The sequence below is a fragment of the Harpia harpyja genome, chromosome Z (assembly GCF_026419915.1).
Source record: "Harpia harpyja isolate bHarHar1 chromosome Z, bHarHar1 primary haplotype, whole genome shotgun sequence".
NCBI lineage: Eukaryota > Metazoa > Chordata > Aves > Accipitriformes > Accipitridae > Harpia > Harpia harpyja.
Window position 1 is genome coordinate 19,881,948 of NC_068969.1, and position 17,333 is coordinate 19,899,280.

Below are 17,333 nucleotides of genomic sequence, written 5' to 3' on the forward strand. Positions count from 1 at the left end.
TCCTCAAAAAAGGAAGAAGAGGAAAAGGGAGAGAGGTGGAGCTTGGTATTATTCTCAACGCACTTCCCTGGCCACAACTTCTCCAAAATCCCTTTTGTCTTTCTGATTTTTTGGCAAGGAATGCGAGCGGCACAGCTGTAGTGTAACAAAAGCAGATGTGAGACCAAAAATAAAAGGGAAAAAAAAAGTTGGTGCTGAGAGGGTTAAACCTATTTAAGGGGTTAAATATGCAATTACCGCTGACTAAAACCAGAGAGACATATAGATAAATAGAAGAAATGAAGTCCCCAGGTTCCATTCAGAAGCCTTCATCACATTACTACCAGACAGAAAACTCTTTAAGTACCATTTTCAGATGTTAAATCATTGTTCGTGCAGCACATATTCTCACTATTCCTGGGGGAACAATATCTGAAGACAGCGTGCTAACAAATGCAATCCAGTAAACAGGCATTTTTCCTCTTGTTGTTAGTACCTTTGTGTTCCAGCTCCCAGCTCTGTCATCCATGCCTTCTCTCTGCTTTGAAGTTAAAGTACTGAATGAGCGTTGTCATCTATTATCCAGAGTGTGCATGTAGATTATAAATAAGAAATAAAAGTGACTTTCAGTACACTGCTTTTGCATTAGCAAGTTGCCTTCTCTGTTACCTCCTCTGTCCTTCATACTTTGCTACCAACATTATATTAAAAACCTGACTTTAAGTGTTTCTTGTAGAATGCTATAAAATATGTACACAGCGAAGACAAAAGTTTTATGGAAACAAACAAGTCCAGCAGTTTAACCAGGTTCATGAGTTCAGCTTCAATAGACTGTTTAACCCTTATCTGCAGATGTCCTTCAGGTCCCCGACACATTAATTGCATCCCTGCCTTCTTTTGCATGCATGCTACTGAAAACACAGAGCTATTAATTACACTGAAGTTTATTTACAGAAAGAGTCCTTTTCTACTATTGATCAATTATTTATTAATATTTTCCGGCGTAATGATCTCATCACATTTTTCATTTTAAGGCCTGGAATAAACGCTTTTCACGTGAGTAACAGCGCTGACCTATTTCAACTGCATCTGCTTGTACCTGGTCAGAAAACTCTTCCCCACAAACACAGAGACTTAGAAATGTTTCTCCCATTGCTTCACCTAAAGAAAGAGGTGAGCAAAGACAATCTGTGCTACCCCTCAATCTTCCCTCTGCCTTCAGCCAGCTTCACCAAGAGCTGCAGCAGGGCTACAGAACTTCTGCAGCAGGGACCCCTGAATTTGGAAACGGAGATTACTGAGGTCTGGTGTCTTAATCCACACATGCTGCCTAAATTCTGGCAGTTTAGGAAGAAGAAATGTGTTTGAGGCCCTGAGGGGTGGTGGGCACCCAGAGAAGTACACACCAGGGATGTCACAGAGTTTTGTCCTGGCCCTGCTCCACCGGGGAATCCCCTGGGCCACCTCTGGGCAGGGGCACAGGGGACTCAGGTCTCATGTACCGGCTGTGCCTCTGCAAAAAAAACCACCCAAAAAACAGGTTCTGGGGAAAGCAGAGCAGAACCAAACCAGGCTGAGCCCAAAGCAAGCACTGCATGACAACCCATAAGTCACAGAAATCCAGCTTCAGGAACAGTAAGCACAAGCCTGAGAACAATACACTTCTAAATAAATGCTAACAGATCTTTTACACTTAATAACTTCCTCATCATTTAGCGGAACATCCATTTTAGAGGACCAAAAGCATCTTTATGCACCTAGCTTCCCTCCAATTCTATGTTCAGCTCAAAGTCTTGGCAGACATTAACTCTTGCACGACATCTGTGTTGTTTCAAGATGATGGGAAGGAACACAGAGACCTGAAGACCAAAGCTCCTCTGGAGAGGGAGTGGAAAAGGCATAGGGACTGGCAGTGCCCCAGCTGCTGCCTACAAAACTGCTATCAGCCGAGATTTCCTGAAAATAAAATCCCTCCGTGCAGCTCCCTGCCTCTATAGATGGCACCAACTTTTGGGGCAGAAGGGAAACCCCTTGGCTTTTCTGGCTGGGCAGCAAAATTTGCAGTACATCTGTGGCTGAGCATGGGCTGGTCAGGTAAGGAATCTGCAGGGCAGGCACAGAGGAGCTCTCCTTCCCTTCATCCCACCAGGTGTCCTGGATCTTTCTTCCTTTCATCCTTTTGGATAAACAATAATGATATAAGGAGGTTCAAGCACAGTCCAGTGATTTTCACCCGGACATATGGGAGCCAGTCCTTTCATAAAATGCTTTTGGTAAATGGTTCAAGTCCCTATAAAGACTGGGGCAATTTAGTAATGATTTCCAAGGTTGTCGCCTATTGCCTGCCCATAACATCACAAAGAAAAAACAACCAGATGGAGAAAAACAGCACAGAAGAAGAGGCACATATCCCTTCCTTCCCTCTACCGGGATAAAATGGAAGTGTGATTGTGCTGAACAACCTTTCATTAGCAGATAGCACATCTGCAGGCAGCTCAAACAGCCTGGAGAACGCCACCCTCCTTTCTCTTAGGTAAGGTAGCAGTGGATGGTGCGATCTCCGGATGCATAAGGAGTATCACCAATCCCATACGAGTGTGAAGGGCATGCTGCTGATCCCTCCATTGGTCCCAACTCAGGGTGCACCCAGGCACAGGAGCTTCTCCTGCTCTGTGAAAGCAGCAAGTCCACGTCTTAACCCTGAGGAAAGGGGCAGCCCTTGTGTCCTTGGCATTCAGGATCCTAGTGTCCCCGTGGAAGGTGGACTTAGGCATGCAAACGAGACACGACTGCAATGCAGTCGCCTCCTTAGTTGGCTGCACCGGGTGTATCACTGGTAGAAATACAGCAAATACCAAATCAGATGCTTGGAGCACAAATCTAAACAAATGCCTACGCAGAGGGTCCTGGGGTGTATTCCCAATGTGTCCGAGTACTTTCTCCAGCACAGCCCAAGGCTTCATTTTGTCCTGTGTGTCTCTGGCCTTAAGGGACCTCAGCAGCATCAACCGCCAGCGGTCAGCCTTTCTTCTGCTGATCCCGAACAGGGAGATTTCAAGGGGCTAGAGAGGAAAAAATTGGCATTCCTCTCCAAGAAAGATGATCAATCCTTCAACTGGTAGCTGCCGTGTCACTAAAAAAAGCAGTGTCACCTTACAGGACAGCATGCCAGAGATTTCCTGAAAAGCTGCGGTGGCTTTGTTCAGACACCATGGTCCTACCTGCTGAATGCCTGTTGCTCCTGGAGTTCCATCCCAGCCCACCACACTGGAGAACATAAAGGGGTATTTTTTTCCCTGGTAGGGGCCAGTTTTCCATCCACCTCCTGTCCATGGGACCAAACACACCAAGCCCCAGTCTGGCTCCCTTACTCGGCAAGTTTGTATCTTGCCCAAGATTACTAACAAGTAAATACTCCCAGGTTTCACAAGTTCATTTAACACTAGCTATATCTCCCCAGCATGAGGGGATCAGCTCCTAAAGACAAGATCAGAGAAGGTGAAAAGCTGGTCTTAGGAAACATGAGATCAGGTACGAAAGGGATTCTTTGCTGTCAAAGCATAATATGTCAGCCTGTGATAAACCTGAATTGCTTCATATACCAAGGATCACTAGACATTAGCTGCTTTTTATATGGCAATATGGCGCAGAGGTTTCAGACAGAATATTGTTTTATGTTGATCATGATAAAACTCTCTGTAGCTTTGATAAAGCCTGCATACAGGCTTTGCATTCAAACTAATGAGTGATACTGGCTGTTGGATGCCGAGACACACTCCTGATGCTTTCCAATGGTTCAACTCGTAACTAGGAATCAATTCAGCCTGGATAAGCAAGAGTGTTACTCATGTAAGGGGGTCTGAATGATGATCCCGTTCCCTGTGTTTTCCCTAGGTACATCTGAAAAGGTACGGTGACAAAGGGAGCACCACATGTTGCCAAAGTACATCTCTTACCAGAAGGATCTCCTGGGTTCAGCCTGCTCTGAACGAACAGTTGGCTCACACTGTAATCAGCCATCAAAAAGCTCAGACCGTGTGGGCTATTCACTTAGCACAGGCCTTTTGCTGCTCTGTTTTCCAACATCTGTTTCAATGCTTGTCATCTCCCTGCTTTAAACAAATGTACTGCAGATGTCTTGTCCTGTGGACGACAGAGACTTGGCAAAGACAGGAATAGTGGCCTCCAAATGACAGAGGCACAGCTATGGTAGTTATTATTGGGGGGCTCTGGATGGACTCTGTGCATTAAACATGAAATGGGTTTTTACACCCCCACCCCATGCCCCTCTTTAAACCTTTCGTTTTGCCCTTCAGGTTTTAGAGACTGATGAAGGACAGAGATCAGGACACAGACTGAGATGCAGCCTACTCGGAAACATGTGGCCTGAGTCTTCTCAAAAGATTTATCATTGACATACGGAATTAAACGGGACAACACATTCATTTGCTCATCTTTTGCTCCAAGGACAATCTGATACAAGACTGGAGATGGAGGGACATGATGTGTGGTAAAGATAGCAGCTTCTGAGACCAGATTCTGGTCTGAAAACAATAGGAAAGAGACCTCCTCGGGCTAAGATTGTGCTTCTGGAAGAACCAATATACGCAATGGGATACACAAGAAGAAATAGGGATGGGCTACTGCGAGGGGTCTCCAGGCACATCCCTCCTAGGGTGTTCTTTTTATGCAATTTCATTTTGAGCTTCCACTGTGAAAACCAGTTAACTGAGATTTGGCATTCTGGATTTTTTGTGAGCACTATTTTTGCCCCGTGAATGCATCTTACCTACACTGTTTGAGGTTTGGCTGGGGTGAGTTATATAGCGAGTAAGATTCCAACAATCTCAGTTTTCATTAGCTTGGTTAATTGGTGCAATAGCTGTAAAGAGGCTGGAACAAGCCAGGTGCTAACTGGCTGCTCTTCCCGCTGCTCCGTCCCGCCCAGTGAAGGCAACACGGCTATGTCTACGCTGTTTTGAATGTCAAGTGCAGATGACAGGTCAGTCCAAGATGCAGGTAAGTTTTTTAAAACCAAAGCAAAAACATGTATCCATTGGTAGGTCTTTGAACAGAGGAAAAACAGGAGAGGTCCTGTATTTTGACTGTAAAGTTACTGATAGTATCTCAAAGAACATTTTCATAAGCAAGCTAGGAAAACATAATCTTAAGAAAATTACTGTATACTGGGTGTATGTGTCCATGGGTCACTCTCAGAATGGAAGAAGACGGCAAACGTGCTGAAGAAGTCAATCTTTTTTTAAGAACAACACAGATGAAGGAACAGACAACTCAGAAAATCTGGGGATGATGCTACATTGGGAGTGACCTGCAAAGACGCTGGAGGAGAAAGTGGAGAAATTGTCTGTAAAAATGGGATGGCATTTATTATGGATAAACTATAAGGTGCTACAATTCAGCTGGAATACCCAAACTTTGTAAGTACAGCAGGGAAGACAACTGATTACATGGCACTTCTTCAGGGGACAAAAAAAAAAAGCCTAAGGATCACAGAGGATCACAAGTTGAGTATGAGTCAACCAGGTCATGCTGTTGCAAAAATGACATGTACCACAGTCAGATGCATAAACAGGAGCATTGCCTGCAAGTTATACACTGGGAAATTCATTGTGTCCACTTGCTCCAGCAAGATTTCATCTGGAGGATCATGTCATTGGAGCACTGCAACTCAAGATGAACACAGACTGATTGGAGACAGCCCAGAGGACAGTGACCAGAATTGACCACAGCTCTGGAAAATAGGATGTACAAGGACAGAGCTAAGACTGCTTAAGTTCTGAGAAGAAGGAGGGTACAGACATGGGAACAGCATTCATGTATGAAAAAGGATGCTGTAAAGAGAGAGGAGACAATCTGCTCTCTGCCTGTTACAGACACAACAAGAGGGAAGAGGCTGTACTTGAAGGACAAGCATTTTGGTCAGGCATTGGGAAAAAGCTTCCTAATAGAGAGTTAAGCACCAGAAGACCCTGTCAGGGCAGGAATGAAACCTCCATCGATAGACTGGTGAGACACGTATGAGGCAGACCCAGGAGTGTCAAAGATACACTTACTCCTGACTTTGGTCTGCACAGAAAGACTAGGAAAAAAAAGCCTGTTTTTCCAAAATCCATAGAGAAAAAGGGTAAGATTATAGAGGAGTTCACAGCAAACCTGGGCTGGTGGGCTGCCCTGTTCTGCGCGTGGCTGCAGTGCCCAACGAGGCCATCAGCCAGCACTAGAGAAGTTACTACCGCGGGCTCTCGGTGACCTTGGAAGGATCCCCAAACGCGACCATGGCACGCGTTTCCCTGCCCCCAGGGAAAGGCACATATTTTTGCTCGCAGTTTATGAATCTTTGACGTACAGTCCCTATGACACAGCCTTGGAAGACCATATCTTTTATTTATTATGCCTAGCAATTGTCCTTGTAACCAATTAGGAAAAAAAGCAGGTAGTCAACAGAAACTCCGCAACATAAAACCCCTCAGCAAGGCAAACACCATACCTTTTGGAGCAAAAAAAAAATACTGTAAACAGAGCTAATCACTGCTAAACCCTTATAATACAGTCCTTGCCCAAGTTAAGAAACTGGGACCAAGAGTAAAACACTTGAAAAGCATTAATCGGAGGAACTGGTGAATCATTCCTCAAGGAAAAGAAGGGAGTCAGAACTATTTTCAACTCCAAATGCTCACTGTATTGTGAAAAGGGGCTCAAACCCACACTGTCAGACCAGACTAAGGGACAAGGGGTCCCACGCCGCCCACCGGGACAGCTGCTCCGGCTACGGCTGCTCCAGGGACCCGGAGAAAGGCTGCCATCATAGTCGTAAAGGAAGACTTGTCAAACACAAAACATCCCGCTTTTAGCTCCTCTATAAAATATCTACAGTTAACAGCATTCCCTGTACCTTGTTGAGTATTATGTTCAATAATATTAATAGGCTCATATTTACCATATCTTAAAAGCTAACAATCCCATTGCCAGCACTAATTAAAAAGACAAGAAGCTGAAAAGCAGCAGTGGATTATTTCTTCAATATGGATTCATGCCTAGATTTAATAAAACCTGTTTTAGTGTTATAACCTTACATTTGTTTCAAGAACACTATAAAAGATAAGTCTGCTTTTTGTTGTTTATTGACTTGGAGGGTTTTTCATTCGGATCTGTAATATAGCATTACAGCTATGGGAAGGCAGTGAAGTAAGACTCTTTTCCCTGAACAAAACAACACTTCTGCTACCCAAATACCATGTCTGGGATGATGGCTGGGAAGAAACCAGCACACCTGTTCAGAGAGAAGAACTCTGAATACATGAACAGACAGTAAAATGCAGGATTAGGGAGGTTTATCTGTAACAAACCCTCCCTCTGACCTTACAGAAAGCACTTCACCTACAGCTACGAGCGAGTGCCATGGCCAGCTTTTCCAGGCGGTAGACCGCATGGTTTCTTCCAGCCACAGAGCATCCTCACCACAAGAACGGAGCTCCCACGCACACACACTCAGCAGATCGGATGCCCTCACCCACACTGACCCGCTCTGCACGTACACGCCAAGTGCAGTACACATTCTCAGTGGGAATTTTTTACTGCATCGTGGCACACCTACCAAACAAAAATACTGCGCTTAACCTACAACTGAGGATAAAATTAATAATGACAGACAGAGCACTGCCTTAATCAGCCTTTTCATCAAAAATGTTGTAGACTTTCCAACAAAATCCAGAACAGTTGCTTTCCGTACACACCTCTGTCTTTCTCCAAGTTTTGAAGAGGAGGATTGACATAGTATACGAGTGGGTATGTAATGCAAAACAACAAAGTAAAGGTAAACCACAGCCACTGTCCCAAAACCAGAGCTTTTCCTAGGGAAGCTCACCTTTAGATCAAGTTTCTCATTTAAGGAGAGGCCAGAAAAAGTCTCCTGGAGACTGCTGAGACTGGACTTGGAGGATCTGAGTGCTACAAATGCTTTCCCATGCATAAGGAGAATTATACCCCATTTTATTTCTGATTTTTCCTGCAAGATGCTGGGCCCCACTACCTCATAACAAGTTCCATTTCGCCTTCACCATGCCTGTCTGACCTTTCTCCTTCAGTGAATCACTTAATTATGTGGAAACAAAACTATGAAACGATGATGGTTGAAAAACACAAATGCCCTAGCTTCGTATGTGAGAAAGCAGCCAAAACCCCCAAAGTTGTGGGTCTGCTGCTGATTAAGGATGCCAGAAGGTACTAGGGAAGATCTACCCTCTGCCCACACAGCCCTTCTGAACAGCCAGGGACCCTCCCCCTGTTTTAGCACGTATCTCACTGATTACTGGAAAAAGGAGAAAAAAGCATGAATGGCAGACAGTCAGTGGTCTTACAACATTTCACTAGTGCTGCAGTTCTTTCCTGGCAGAGGTTTTTTGGTACCAGCGATAATAACAAGGAAAATTTAAGGAAAACTTGATTTGAGCACGTCAACAGCAACCACGTTCCTTTAGCTTGTGATCACTCTAATTCAAATAGACAAGATTTTTTTCCCCCCTCCTTTCCTGCACTTAATTTCCAGGTAGAGTTTGTTAAAGCCTGAAATCCCACCTGAACTTTGGCAAGTCTTTTCTAAAAGAAAAAAAAAAGGACCCATACACAAATATTTGGCTAAGAGACCCATAGCAAATTGCGTAATGCCAGTTAAAAGTTGTGTTTTTTAAGTATCAGCCCCAGAGGTTTTATCTGAAATAAACTCCTGATTACTTCAAATTCTGGAGGCAAACTGTGACCTTGCTCTGCATCTCCAAATTTGAAACATTTGTGGTGTGCCCCTCAATAATGATGCCTCTTGCAAGGAAAAACCAAAATCCTTTCAAAAACTTGCTTATTTCATTTAATAAGGTAAGAAGGCCCCAAACGTGCATATAAGAATTAGTTCAGCCTTGAAGCTTGATCAAAAGAGGTCACCCAAAATCAGAAATACAGTGCTCTATCAAGCAGAAATGACCCATCTCCAGGCATGCAACCGCCTTCTGTGTGCCTGCACGCCCAGTGATGCTTCTGTCTGTAACAATCCCAGTCCTCAATCCTTATTAAATAAGAATCAGGATTAGGTCAGCACACAGAACACAAGGAATTATATCCATTTCTTGCATCCTTCTCCTCGGTTTGCCTGGGAAACTTCTGTGAGGGCTGGGGGCGAAGGGGAGAACTGCACTGATGAGTTCTGCAACACGTTGCCAGATAGATTAAATAGCCTAACTCTCTCCAACCTTCACCTTACCAGCCTTACTTTCTGTAGCCCAGAAAAAAAAAAAAAAGAAAAAAAAAATGAAAAAAAAGAAAAACCCTTAAAAGAAAAAGAGGAAATACGATTAAAAATAAATTGAAAAGCCCGACTTGTAATAAAGCTGGCACTTGCCCCAGGCTTCAGAAATGTCTGAGACATGACACTGACTTTACAGACACTCTACAGACACAATATATAGCTTTTATAGGGAAAAAAGAGATATATTTGCACTATTTAAAACAGGTTGCAAATACAGTTTACGTTTTGAAAATGTAGGGAGCACAGCTAACAAAATACAGAATGCAGCAACGAAACAAGCAACGCTCATCCTACGAAACTGTCCTTATATAATGTCACTGCTTACACTAAGGCTCCAAAAAATACCTTCTGTTAATTTTTTTTAATTAATGGGGTGCTATACAGTTAAATAAACTCATGAAGAGTATTCGTGACTTTTGCATTTTTACTTCATGTCCCAATCTTTATTTACAACATTACTGTTATAAATTACAACAGTACTGTTGATATTCTTCTCACTTGCTGTGATACCCAATGGAGCTCCACAGGAGAAAGAATATAACACAGGAAATCACGGCATTTGATTCTGCTCTCATTTAAATGTATTTAAGTCAGACAAAACTCCACTGAAATCAATGGCTACACTAGTGAAAACCACTGCAATTCCGCTGCTGTTCCTAAGGCACTGCCAAACAATCTCCCTATGTGCAGTGCGTTTCCAAATAAAGTTAAATTATTTCTAAAATATCAGCAATCCATGCAACTTCTTATTAGTGTGAAATTACTTAAGCCTTAATTCAGCAAGGTACTTAAGCACATTCCTAATTTTACAGGCATGAGACGTACCAGTGACCTTAATAAGACTAGTCACGCATTTACATTTAGGCACATGCTTAAGCATCTTGCAACATTAAAAGCCACAATGAGGAACAGTTCCACGTGAATTAAAGACTGCTTTACACCTTCATAGGCACACTACCATTTTAAGTTTGCTATATCCCAGGTTTGGTTGCACTGCGTATTAGATAACCCTTAAAGTATGAAGATCAGTGGAGGAGGAATAGCCTCTAATAATTTGAATAACATCAATCATTTGAAATGGACTTTTAATTTATATCTGATGCCTACTGAACGTCTTCCGCAGTGTATACACATGCTGGATAATAGCTTTAAAGCATTCCTTTGCGGAGTTTCCCTAAACAGCACTCCTGAATGTGTAACTTCATTGCTTATGAGTAAGCATAGGCAAATATAAGGGGAGAGTACACACCTACGAAAACAGCTGGGAACAAACATACCGCTGCTGAATTTTCACATGAGATGCAAGGCTAAAAAACAAACCAGCAAACATATTTCAGAAGTTATGTCTCTTCAAAGAGCCCACGTAAACCTAAACAATTACTGCATGATCTTAATTTACCAGGAGAAGTAAAAGCAGCTATTGTAAAAAAACCCAAATAAATACAGAAATAGACATCCATAGCCTAAAGAGGACTTCTGGATTTGGATGTGCACATAATCCAGGTGATTACATGGCTAATGACCCAGCTTCTGCATGTACATGCTTGTATCTGCACACACAACTGCAGAGCCCTGGGTGCCAATGTCAAGGTGCTTTGAGGACTCAGATTTATGCAGTTATTTATCAAAGACCTTAGAAGCAAAATAAAACAAAACCAAGGCAAAGAAAAAACAATAATCTCAGTAAGTGCAACAAAGTGGTAGTTTCCCCTTACCCTTCAACAGTTAGAGAAAATTTAAGGCTTGTTGATGTCAATAAGTAGTTATAACAAAGACATTAGTAATAGCGAGGATAGAGAATGCTGCGTGAATGTTCTCAGCATGGTTCATTGACAAGAGATCTAAAAATTGAATTATTAAGGAAAAAAATCATTGATTCTAAAATCCAGGCAAGGTAGCCAGCCTATGTTAAAACTTATTTAATTTTTCCAGCGCTGCTTCATTCCTAAGCTCTCAGAGCCACAGCTTTTCCATTGAAAAGCAAAAGACATTTTACGCACAATTTTCCCTCTACTAGAAAGAGGTATATTGTGCCCTTCAGTGAACATAAAATTGATATTATCATCTCTTAGTTTATATCTCACTACTTAACCTTCAGATTAAAAGTTATTAGATTTGAATGACTAAAAAGACATCATGTCACCTTCCATTCAATGTTGGGAGATGGGAGAACTTCGGGGAAAAGTCTGAATGATAAAAACACAAAGTTACCAGGAGCGTAAAGTTGTTTTTTCACATTCTCTGATGAAACAGCACAAGCTCTACAAATGCAGTGATCTTTTCACCATGTTGCAATCATCAATTATCAGTGTACTACAATACAAAATCAGACACAACCCAATAGCCTGCATGGAGCTTAATCTATACTTTCAAATGGCTCTTTCAATAGCAACAGCAGTTTAATAATTAGGCTTTATGTCTCTTCGGACAAAATGACTCAACACGGACGCTCCCTCAAAGTCTAACAAACAAATTTGGTCTAACCCAGTTATGTCAATATGAAACAAAGACTTTATCTTGGATCTAGTTTAGCAGTTTTGTTCTAAAGAGATAAGTCCACATCATGATCAATGGGACCATAAAACTGATGCAGTTTGTAACCTCTCCCCGCAAGTTTTTGAAATAAGATGATACTCACCAAACTATTTTTTTTTAAAAACAAAGCACTACTTCAATTTACATTGTGATATATTCAAAATCCTTTCTAGTCAAATCTTCTTTTTGATCTGCCCAGTTAAAGCAGTGTCTCAACAATACACCAAATCCCCCATTTCTTGAACATTTTCCTTGTCTTTGGACATGAACAAAATCTGAAGAAACCACATATTCCCTCTGGAGTTTGCTTCCCTCAGTCTAACACTTCACATCTCGACATTTCTCCAAACAACTACCACCAAAGGGCCCAACTGTGGCATCTTCACATTGATACCACAAAGACTCGAACTACAGTCAGTGAGGCCAACTGCGAAGAAATCATTGACTTGGGCACAGGCACCAGAACCTAGTCCAAATTTCTTATACCTATCAAACATCCTTTTTATCTCCTATACATGAACAAAATTGTATTTTTCATCTGTATACATTCAGTGGAATGAAAGTGTAAAAAGTACAAAACAGGAGGCAATGAAATATATATAACACTGTCATGTTTTTTCAAGGAAAAAAAAACTTCTTTCCTTACTTTGTGGACACATGGCAAAACCAGTATTTATCTAAACTCTTCAGAAAGCCTGAAGTGACACTTCATAATTACAGTATAGTTCAGCTCAAAGACAAAGTGAAGAAAAGAAACTTTCCTACAATTCTTTATATAAACTTCCTCCTTGTTTCTCCATGTACCAGTTGCATTTGTATTGCTATTCCAGTTTGTCATAAACAGTCACCTTGTAACCTTTTTTATCAAGCAATCTATGCACTACGTAAAAGTACACTACACTCTATCAGACAAGCTATAGGTTTACATTATACAAACATTCCAATTCTGCCTGCTCAGCGCAGGTTGTCAATACATGCAAGCAATTGCAAAACAGCTATGTGTGTTTTTTTCCTTAAAAGAACACTGATATGAGCCTGCCAGTTCTGCAAAATAAACTCTTTGCAATCTCTGCAGCTAATCTGTCAACAAATTACTATTAAAGTCATACCTCCTAAAAGTTCAAAAGCATTCTGGATTAGACAAAAGACACTGAGTTTTATACTCGTGGGGCAGTACTTGAAGTTACGGCATCAAAGTGGATCTTGCTATTGATGTGGAGAGGTTTGTATTTCTGCCACCATGCAACACAGCATTTGGTGTCTTGCTGCTATATATCGGAATTCAACTTTGTGTTCATTCTCTTTGTTCAATTCATATTCTTGTTTCTCTGCTAATAACGTGAAGAACACTTTAATGAATAGTCCTGAGGATAAAAATAAAACACAATATATAATATTTATTTTATAAGCTTAAAAAAAAAAAAAAGAACCGGCTAGGACTGAAGCATCAAAACTTCTATTTGAGTAGACGTCAGAAACCACTGAAGCAACTAAAGCTGTGATCATGTACATTAAAAGGCAGTTTGTCCCCATGAGTCTTTATTTATTACTCCCTGGTAGGCAAGAGTCACCCCATCATTACATACTTTCTGTCCAAGCTTCCCTCGCCCAGCCTGACTTTCAGCTTGTAGGTCACTCCAACACCCATTCTGGACCTCCCAGATGTTTTCTGTAAAGCCTCAGAGCCAACAGATGTTGTCAGACTCTGCCTGGTACCCCGTTCCCAGGTTTTCTGCCCCATCCCTTCCTTCTGCCTCTGTGGGCATCTTGGGAGCAAGCTCCTGAGCCCTGCTGCCTGACCCCATGCCAAATGACCGCTTTTGATCTCTTCAGGAAGCCAAATGACCCAGGTTTTATAGGCAGGTCACCAGAACCCTGCCCATTCCACCTCATCCTGACAGTCATTCCCACGAGATGCCAACCACCAGCACCCGTGGAGTCAGCAGCAGCGGGAAGGCAACCTCTCCCACCCTCAGCAGGTGCCAAAATACTGTGGGAAAGGGTTCCCCTTCCCTCTCAGTCTGGTTCTGGGGGCAATTTCTCCTATACATATCTGCATTTTTATCCAACTCTTCCACAGATGCACTGTCCCTGAAGAGTCACTTGTATTGCATTGGCTTTCTTACTTCACAATTACAAATATAAACATCAGTTGGAGCTATTTGGTTTTATTATACATAGTAGAACTCATCCCCGCATTTGCTACTCCCAGCTTAACAGTACATTTTACAAGATTGCTAATGCTAAAATAATTCAGCATCACGTCACTTTCTGTCTCCTTGCATGGCAAAATCACCCTAAGACGACATGGGAAGCGTAAAATTTGTCCTACGAGTGTTCCCTGCACTTACTACAAGAGTGTTCACACTGTACACTGTTCCTTCAAACATATGAACATCTGTGGTGCTCCATATTTTTCCATGGTAAAATATTTACAAGTTTGTAAACCCATTAAAACTTCCTAAAAAACCTGAAGCATTCCTGTTTTCCTCTCTCATACTAACAAAGCTATTAGTCCTTATAAATTCATAAATTTCACAAAAAACATGAACCAAAATTCAGCACAGATGCTTTGCACAAGCCACTGTATGTCCAGGTTTCACCGCTCAGCCATGCTCATCATGGGAATACATTACTAACCACAACAGCAAAGCTCAAACTACCCGCCGCTGATTTTTTTTTTCAGACAAAACAAGTGCCAGGTGGCAAAAAGAAAAGATTTGAATGAAATGCTCTTAAGAAATAGCTGTTTAATTCAGAACTCATTCATTTGTATTGAAGAAGCGTTTTGTAGAACGCATTCTGTTAAGTGACCTGAGAGCATATGTTGTATACGGAGAAACATCTAAACATTATGCTCCATGTTGTATGTGTATCTGTAAATGCTTGCATTAGCTGTCTGAAAACAACGGGGTTTTCTTCTTTTCAGCATTTAAAAATATTTTCCAAACACAAAGATTGATATTTTTATGCTAGCTCTGATTACCCTTTTGTTGTTATCAGGTTTTGGTGTTTGTTTTTTGTTTTTTTTTTAAATAACTGTTTTAAACTTTGCAATCCGCTTGCTTTTTAAAAGATAAACTCCACGGAGAAGTTAGTCATCAAAACCAATTAACAGCAGAATTCAAACACAGAACATAAAGGTCTTTCAAGAACTTGGAGAAAAGCAAGCTCCCTGACAACATTTATTGTACTGGCAGAGGATAAATAAACTACAAGCTAAAACCTGAGCCGTGTGAAAGCAATCCCGAGCCTGGCAATCCAGTCCCCCAGCCCCGCGCCCTGCTCCCACGGGGGTTGGCAGCACTTGTGTCTGTGCCGGGCACCGTTTTGGGGGAGGGCTGGAGGACCGGCATAGGAAGGAATCGGTGCCACTCCTTAATTGACCAAATGGGCGGCTGTTGAATGACACAACCCATTACACGCGAGATTACGACGTTATCTGAGGCGGCATGGGCCCTCTGGATGGCTATGGAGAAGCCTTGGCACAAGGCGCCGGCAGTGAACGTTAGTAACTGGTGGTAGGAGCGGAGGAGCGGAGGTCTGAGCAATTCTGGTCTATGGCGTGCACGTGTTTGCATGCCCCCCCCCTCTGTTTCTCTCTGCACAAAGCAGCATTGGAAAATTCCATAGCGCTCCTATGGAAAACGCAGCACGATTAACTCATTTTGATACGAAGCCGTTTTAAGACGAGACCTTTGTGTTGAACATATTTTACTGTTCCACTCCTCTTCTACTGTCCTATATTAATCAAAGCTGTAACCCCTGTTGTCTTTGCACTACGAATCAGAATGTGCCCCTGGCGAAGAATGAGGGAAAAGTCAACAGGAATTAAGTTTCAGTGCAACTGTTTACTCAACTGTGGCCTGCAGTTATTGAAATTTTATCCGTGGTTTTGTGTGACTACTGCAGTAATGAATTCAGCATGGCTGTGATTTTCTCACTGATGGTATTCTCACTTCAAGTAAAAACCTGTAGGATGAAAATGATTGAAACAACCAAAGTCTATGCATTTAGTATCATCCATTTTTCTGACTTGTTTAATTATGGCAGCTTTCTGTCTTAGGTTGGCAAACAGAGTCCCCTGCTCCTCCGCAAGCCTTCAGTTTGCTTTGTTTTTGAGTGCAGGTTTTTTCTTCTCCACAACAACCTGCTAAAAAGATCACTGTACGCTTAGGGGAGTCTTAACCAGCTGCCAATCGCTTATTTAAAAGGTTTTAAGAATGCTTATTGCATTAGAGAAAGTGTGGGTTAGGCATAAGTGTATTCACCATGGCTCTGCTGCAGCCTATGTTCCCAAACATGTTAATGATACATGCCCAGCACTTTGGTGTAAAATTTCCTCGGAGGGTTTCAAAATTTTATCAGGGAAAAGAAAAAGACAAAACTTATTATGCAGATAATTTACACTGGCGAACTTGGTCACTTCCCAGAAAATACACTAATTAAAATACAAAGGCAAAATGCACAATTTGGTTCCGATTCTTCTGAATTGAGGAGTACTGACATGGGATGTATTTATTTATTTATTCTGATGTTTTGCCACAGCAGATACCTCCACAGCCTTTGTCAATAATAGAAAACATTCTGTTGATAGAGGTTGCTAGGTTATATTAAAATTTGTTGCAAAAACAAAACTTGACGTTAGTGTATTTTCCACCCAGTGACATATTTTGGAAACCAGTTATTTGTATACAGCAGTTCATGCAATCGCTGCCACCAGACTCAACACATTCAGGCAACGGAAGCAAGCCCTGATCTTTGGGTATTTCCAGGGAATGATTAAAAAGGAGCCCCGGAAGAAAGTCCAATGTTTCCCTTTACATTAACAATTGCAATCCCCTACGGACAAAAATGTACAGAATGTCATAGGCAAGTCCTAAAAGCATCCTCTGACTGGCAAATAGGAAGGGCTTGGCGGGGGGGGTTAAATGCTTCATGCTTTTTCTGTAAGTAGGAAACTTGTAATACATCTTACAGTACCTGCTGTTGCTGAAGATGTGCTAAATCTGCAGCCCCAATTTCAACTGAAGGTGTCTCGCCGTTTGATCTCACTTCCCGCAGGCTGCACTCTAGTAAATGGTTGCCACCGCTTGCTCCATTCTGAATGGCTGAACCGTTACTTTTTGTCTCAGTCCCAGATTCTTGCATCATGACTCAAAAACCTGAAATAATTTAGGGGAGGGGAAAAAAAAAAAAAAAAGCAGCTGTTAAAACAGTTGCTGTATATAAGGAGACATGCCCTGTTTTAAATCCTGCCAAAACTGTAAACATTTGTCATTTCCCTTCATACGATTTATCTTTCATTAATGGTTCCTGCTACTAGTTTATGTTTATTTATCTGTTGGTACAGCTATAATTTTAGTAAGTTAGTTCTGTTCTAAATATAGTATTATTTGCTCAACATCTTTTTTCCCTTAGAGAAAAAAAAATATTTTTGAATGAACACACAGAATCCATAATTAAATTTCTCTAGTTACATCTGGATGCTTTCCTTTGAAAT

General features: G+C 41.7%; 1 protein-coding gene across 4 annotated transcripts in view; it reads right to left on the reverse strand.

Annotated features, from left to right (window-relative positions):
* FOXP1 (forkhead box P1) overlaps positions 1–17,333 on the reverse strand; it is a 392,435-nt gene that overhangs the window by 152,434 nt on the left and 222,668 nt on the right. For all 4 annotated transcript variants that reach the window (XM_052779067.1, XM_052779070.1, XM_052779068.1 and 1 more), the window contains one exon: positions 16,814–16,995. In XM_052779067.1, the coding sequence (XP_052635027.1) occupies positions 16,814–16,984 (171 nt within the window). In that variant the 5' untranslated portion in view covers positions 16,985–16,995. The remainder of the gene's footprint in view (positions 1–16,813; positions 16,996–17,333) is intronic.